A 6366-nucleotide genomic window follows, 5' to 3' on the forward strand; every position below is an offset into this window, starting at 1 on the left:
TACACACCTCTGTGATACAGCAACCTTGTACTTGTGACAGAAAGACATTCTAAATATGCACATACCTCAGTAATCTGGGGATAGAGAACAAGAAGACATCACAGACAACTAAGCAGACAGTGCTGAGAAGGAAATGTGTTCCATACATGCTCCAAAATGCTTTCAGTAAGGGCTTGCTCTGGTTCTGCTCTGGCTGCAGCAGAATCTCTGTCTCTTCAGTTTCTGCTATGCCAGTTTCACTCTTCTGTCCCTTTTTAAATGTAGCAGACTCAATTTTTCTGAAGAAAGAAACAATGAGAAAACTAACTGCAACTGGAGAAAGCTTAGGGATCTTGTGCTTGCAAGAAACCATTAAATACCTGACACTGGGTCTCATGCCATATCTAGCAGAAAAGCTCATCAAAAAATGATCCCTCTCACTGAAGACTTCAGTTCTGTGCTTCTGTGCACAGCAGGGTGTTCTCCAGCAGCCTTCAACATTTCAAATGAAATTTTGCACAAAGGAACTCACTCACTGAGTACTCACCCACTGAGGAGTAAAGACCCACAGGTTTTCTCAGCAGAGCATTATTTAGACCATTTTATGTACCCTATCCTTTTCTTCCTCTTGATTAATGGACAAATAATTCAGATTGAATCTTTCAACAATTCTCTTGTCCAGATAGGAAGCACCTAGCAGAGCTTGTGTTCAGAGCCTGAATACATGCTGAAACATTCTATGGCTGTGGGGAATGGAGGGGATTAAAGCCTGTCCTGAGATGGCACACCAGCACCTTTGACCCTATTTGTTTACAGAATCTAGAAGCAAGAGAGAAACTGCCCAGCTGAGTCCACGGCACTCTCTAAACCAAGCACTCACTCCTGGCTTCCATTACGATACTTCTTCCACTCTCTCTCAGCCCAGGCAACAATTTCTTCAGAGGAGTCCTCTTTCCTCACTGGCCACAAGTTGTCCAACCCCAAGGGCTGCTGGCAGCCTTTCCAGAAAAGCCTGGAGAACACACAGACTGCTGTAAGGCAAGCACAGAAGTATTTGTTGTGCATATAACATTTTCCAAACAGATGGACTTTAAGTTAATGCTACACAATGAACACCTAGGGGCTTACTTACATAAAAACACTACTCAGGAATATCCTTTCCTAGAATAAATATGACTATTCAGAAACAGCAGTTTCACTTCAAGTTCCTGTGCTGCCTTCTGCCAGCATAACCAGGACTTGCCAGTAAGCCCTAATTCTACTGAGAGCTGGGTGTGGGTAGTGCAGAACAAAGCTCATTATAACTTGCTTTGTGGCTTAGTGAAACGCAGATGAGGCTCTATCAGAGTGGACACTAGGCCCAAGGTATGCAACGTTTTTACTTCTGAATGCTGAGCAGCAGGCTGGGCCAACATCCTCACTCACTATTTTCCCCTTTCCCAGCATTTGCTATAGGAAGGTCTGTCAGGCAGATAGGGCTGTGGTTGGTGTAGAGTCGCCTTTTGAGACTGTTGAGTTCTACTGTGAGGCCACTAGAAGGATATTTGGAAGGGAGAAGAGAATTACCTAGACTCACAAAATTAATTTTTTGAGCTACTTTGTGAAAAGTAAGTGAATTGTTCATCATTTGACCTTGTGAGAACACCTCAAGTCTCCAGAGAAAGAATTTGAATCCTCACTGCATAAGCTAACTTGAGGGCTGAGACATTTCCTACTGGCTGTCAGCTATGCTCTCTTATGATGATGTGTTGTTTTGGTTTCTTTTTCTGATATTCTAGCAAAAACATGTCTTTTTCTGTGTTTTCTTACCCAGACAACCACCAGTATGTAATTTTGGAAAGAAAAGAGGCGCTGGCTTCTGGACACTGATTCTGATGGGAGGAAAAAAAAGGGTGATATTTTTATATAGAAAAGGGCATGTCCCAGATGAATATAGTCCTCTTCTCTCTTCCCAGGAAAAGCAATCAAAAAGTTACACCCTCCCCCATTCATTGACCCTGACAGTGTGAATGTATTGTGGAGGAGCAATGGGATCAGGACACTTTGAAGAATCAGGCTTTGAGTAATATCTCAGATGGAGGAACAAAGAACATAATTCTTCATAGGCAAAGAGGTTTATTTTTTGAAGCACTGAGCTCTGCCACACTCATACCTCAAACAGATTGCTGCTGCACAGGAGAGTGTGAGGGAGCAAGATGAGCCCTGTCTACTGCTCACAATACAAATGAACACAAGTGTGGAGAGAAGAGGTTTGGAGTTTTTGAGACTAAGTACTATTCTTCCAAATTCCAGTTCCCTTTTCAAACCACTGGCCTTTACACAGAATTCTGCATCTTGCCTCTCCCAGATACTTGTGTTCTTGTGTATCCCCATACATTTAAAGTCCTGTTAGAGCAATGAAGCAATGGATTATGAAAAGCTATGCTATACTTACAGGGTTGTTGACAGCTTTAGAGAAGAAGGGAGGGTGATCAACTAAGCAGAATAACACAAGTTCTCCTAGCACCAGGCTAGTATACAGGTAAGTTGTAACATGGTGGAAATGGTCTTCCAGGAAACCCTACAAAATAGAAATGCTGTTGAGACTGAGGTAAGAACCTTCACACAAAATTAGTGGAAAAAAGTGGCTTCTTCTCATGTTCTACCAGCCATAAGCTCTGAGTTTTGGTTTGAAGCATGAGGTGTATTTACTTGTAATATAAAGCTACATAACTCCTGAAACTGGAATATAGGAAAGTGCTAAATAATGGACATATTTAGTATTTACAGTGATGATTTTACTGTAAGGCTTCATAGCAGTCAAGTCAGATATATAGTGCATCATTATTCAGGTAACTCTGTCTGTGCTGAGGGATAGAGTCTCCTAGCTCCCCTATTGGGATAAGTTGTTGATATAATAAAGCAGCTGCCAGGTTTTATTATAAATGCTATGTCTAAGGGGCTCCATGAAGGGCACAGTAATTAATTTTTGTGAATGAGAAAAACCAAATGTCTGAATGTCTGAATATTTTTGGAACCGTATTTTAGTAGCAAGAAGTGATAAAGTGTTATTTCCGCAAGACACCTGGTGCCTGAGTATCACTCAACACAGCAGGAACAAGCAAGTGCCCACCTGTTTTTTGTCTAGCAGCCATATATTTTAACTCTGTTACTTAAACACACAGGTAACATAAACCTTTGTTTATTCCTTGCTGTGATAGGATAGTGCAACTGTTTACCTGAGGAAAATGGCTACTGACAGTAACTCTTAGATGTCTAAATCCAGCCAGCACTTCTTCACAAACAAACATTCACCACAAACATTCTAGTAAGACAAAGGTATAATATATCAACATCTTTATGCTGACACAAACCCTGCCATTTTTAGTGACAGCCTTTATGTTCATTTTTGCTTTTATTCACATATATGAAGTCTGCCAAGCTTTCAGAACGCCACACTCTGCCTGCACTGGAAGGTTTAACATGAATGGAGATGACAGCCATCAACAGTATTTCTCAGCATCTATCTTAACAGTGGAACTGGGTTCTCCACCTCACACCAATGAGACCAAAAGAGCCTTGTTTAGAGACTTCATACCTCTGCATGTTAAAGGTACATGATTTCACTTACTCTTTCCAGGGCATGTTGGACTTTGGAACTAAACATCACAGCTGCAGCCATGAATGAGAGCAGCCAGTAAATCAACAGGACACCGGAGGACTGGATGCCCATCATTCTTTCAGCTTGGGTAAGGAACATGGCAAGGATCTGTGAGGAAGCATAAATTTGTCTAGATAAACATGCCAAACATAATTATTGTTTTCACAGATACAATAGGGACAGATCAGTTAGTATCTTGCCCAAACATTTCAAGATGTTTAGAGTTGCACTATTGTTCCCAAGGGCTAAAACCGAAGCAAGCATTGTGTGCAGTTTTGTGCTCAAGAATGTCTCTCCAGAAAGGGCAAGTAATAAAACTACAAGAGGGCCAACAGGAGGACCTAGGCTGTGAAGATGCAATGCCAGAAGGGGAGGATAGACATTTAGACTGAGGTCCCATTTCATTCTAAATATTGCAAAATCACATACCGTGGTTATGGGAAACGAGGTCTTGCCCTCCTGTTGCAAAGCCTCTTTCTGAACACTACTGCTGCCTCAGCTTTTGCGAGGTGTACTCTGCCCACAGGGACCATAGTGTTAGACCCAGTGGTCTGCCCCAACTCCAAACCCCTGCTGTGTCACACAGCAGAAACTCACAGAGCATGTCTCCAGTCTTCCTCACCCATCAGCTATCTTTGTGCTCAAAGACATTGAGAAACACAGGCAATGCAAGATTCATCCCAGGAGGGTTATGTTGGGCCACACAGAGACAAAATAAAGGAAGAATTACCATTGTGATTCCAACCACAGCAGGGCTAATGAGGAATGCTGGAGCCCGTGGGATTCCTTGGCTTATTTCCCACAGTATGAAGAACAGTTTAGAAAAGCACAGTATTACCAGGATGACTCCAAGAACCTGAGGCAGAGACAGCAAACATGGGTTAGAGAGGACTGAAATGGTGATGGAATATCTACCAACCCGAATGTGCAAGCAGATTTGGGGGTAAGATTGGAGAAGTGACGAGCAGATTTGAAACAGAGAGCATTATGGGATGTAATGGGGAACCAAATGGAAGTACATGGCAGATCTTATGATAGTTCTTCCTAAAACTTTATACTGACCTGACTTAAGTAAACATCAAAGCAAACAGAGATGGATCATCAGAGGATAGTTAATGATTCAGAAAAATGAAGCTCTGCATCAAAGTTCAGGCTCCATCCTCCACCCTTACCATTTTGGTTTTGAAGATGTAGGACATCCTGATGTAGCGTTTGTTTTCGTGTCGAAGATACAAACAGTAGAAAGGAAAACAGATCCAGAGATAGGCACAAGGGATCCAAGCAATGACTGTACTCTCAAAGCACCAGGTAAATCTTGGGGTGTTTGTATACCATGTCTGGTTCCAATCCTGCCACAGAACCAACACCAATGTGTAACAGTAAAGTTAACATGTGCAGAATTTCACAGCAAATGTAAGCTGCTCATGCTGTGACTGAGATCTACTATAATGTGAGAGGCACTCCATTTAAGTTATTGACTCTGGCATTAGGAAAGGTAGTTTGGGAATAAATATTATTAGAGTTTGGGAACCATCAGAAGAGACAGCAGCCTGTGGAGGTGGTTCAAGTCCTTTATGTAGGGCCAAGGTGTCTGCAGAGCAAGAAACCAGTAACTTGATGAAGAGAGGTGGAGGATGGGGAGTTATTAACGCAAGGATGGAAAGGCAGTTGAGGCTGTATTGACCACTTCATTAAAGCCTTTTCAAAGCTATTTCAGCAGACACTTTCTGAAGACAACGAAGGGACTAATCGCAATGCACCTTCGGCAGCGCACTTCTCACCAAGTTTACTGCAACTGGTTAAAGAACCAAGCTGTTCCCGGGGGTTTGAAATCGTGGCCCTGGGAGCCGAAGTCCACAGCACCAGCAGCCTGCAAAGGCAACTCGCGTCACCCTGACCGTGCCACCGCCGCCTCGCTCGTACCACGCTGGCCGCAGCGGCCCGGCCCGTGGCTGCTCGGGTGGTGCTGCCCGTCGGAGCGGTTCTCCCGGCTTCACGCATCAGCACTCTGCACACCCCGCGGGCCGGCCCGGGGCTGGCCGCCAGCACCTTTCGCTCCCTTTGCTGGCACCGCGGGCTGCTTGCCCCGCGGCAGCTCTGACGGGGCCTGCCCGTGAAGAAGCAGCCCGGCTGCGGGACGGTGCTGCGTCGACCACTCACCCAGAGCCCAGCCGAGCCCTCCCGGGAGCCGCACAGCGCACCCACCGCCGCCATCGCGCCCGCAGAGCTGGCGGGCGGGGCGTCCCAGCTCGGCAGCCGGCGGAGGCGGGCCGCCTGTGACCCGGACCCTTGCTCGGTGTCCCGGGACCCGCCACAGTTCTAGTGGGACAGAGCCCCGTTCCCGCCGGGCGTTGGGGGGACGGGTGGGAGCCTCGAAGCGACCCGGCTGGGGGCGAAGGGCAAAGTACGGCCAGGAGCTCCGGGGGATACTTTTGGGTTACTGCACCCCCCAGTAGGAGCGCGCCGAAGCGGAGCCCCCCGGCAGCGGCATGGGGCCAGGGGTCGAGGGCTCCCGCGTCCTTCCCTCGCCTCAGCTCCTGCCACAGGCAGGCAGCCAGGGAACCGCCGTATCGCCTCGCCGCAGAGCAGCGGCACTAACGAACTGGCGGTGATCCCCGGGGAGGGGCCCCTGAAGGCTGTGCGGAGAGTCCTGGGGAGGGTTTCGCAGCACACCGTGGGAAGCTGCCAGCGGAGGCGGAGAGCCCACCGCAGGGAGCAGGTCCTCAGCCCGCCGGGCCGACAGGGGG

The 6366-nt window shown here is 46.7% G+C and overlaps 1 protein-coding gene across 1 annotated transcript in view; it reads right to left on the minus strand.

Moving 5' to 3' along the window:
* Positions 1-5833, minus strand: part of ABCC6 (ATP binding cassette subfamily C member 6) — a 30965-nt gene extending 25132 nt beyond the window's left edge. Inside the window, exons 1-8 of the mRNA XM_054391308.1 lie at positions 5780-5833; positions 4792-4968; positions 4350-4475; positions 3590-3727; positions 2414-2539; positions 1789-1850; positions 860-991; positions 66-278 (exon numbers count right to left, since the gene is read on the minus strand). Of these exons, the coding sequence (XP_054247283.1) occupies positions 66-278; positions 860-991; positions 1789-1850; positions 2414-2539; positions 3590-3727; positions 4350-4475; positions 4792-4968; positions 5780-5833 (1028 nt within the window). The remainder of the gene's footprint in view (positions 1-65; positions 279-859; positions 992-1788; positions 1851-2413; positions 2540-3589; positions 3728-4349; positions 4476-4791; positions 4969-5779) is intronic.
* Between the last annotated feature and the right edge of the window lie 533 nt (positions 5834-6366).

Source organism: Indicator indicator, chromosome 22, assembly GCF_027791375.1.
Source record: "Indicator indicator isolate 239-I01 chromosome 22, UM_Iind_1.1, whole genome shotgun sequence".
In the NCBI taxonomy this organism is placed as follows: Eukaryota; Metazoa; Chordata; class Aves; order Piciformes; family Indicatoridae; genus Indicator; species Indicator indicator.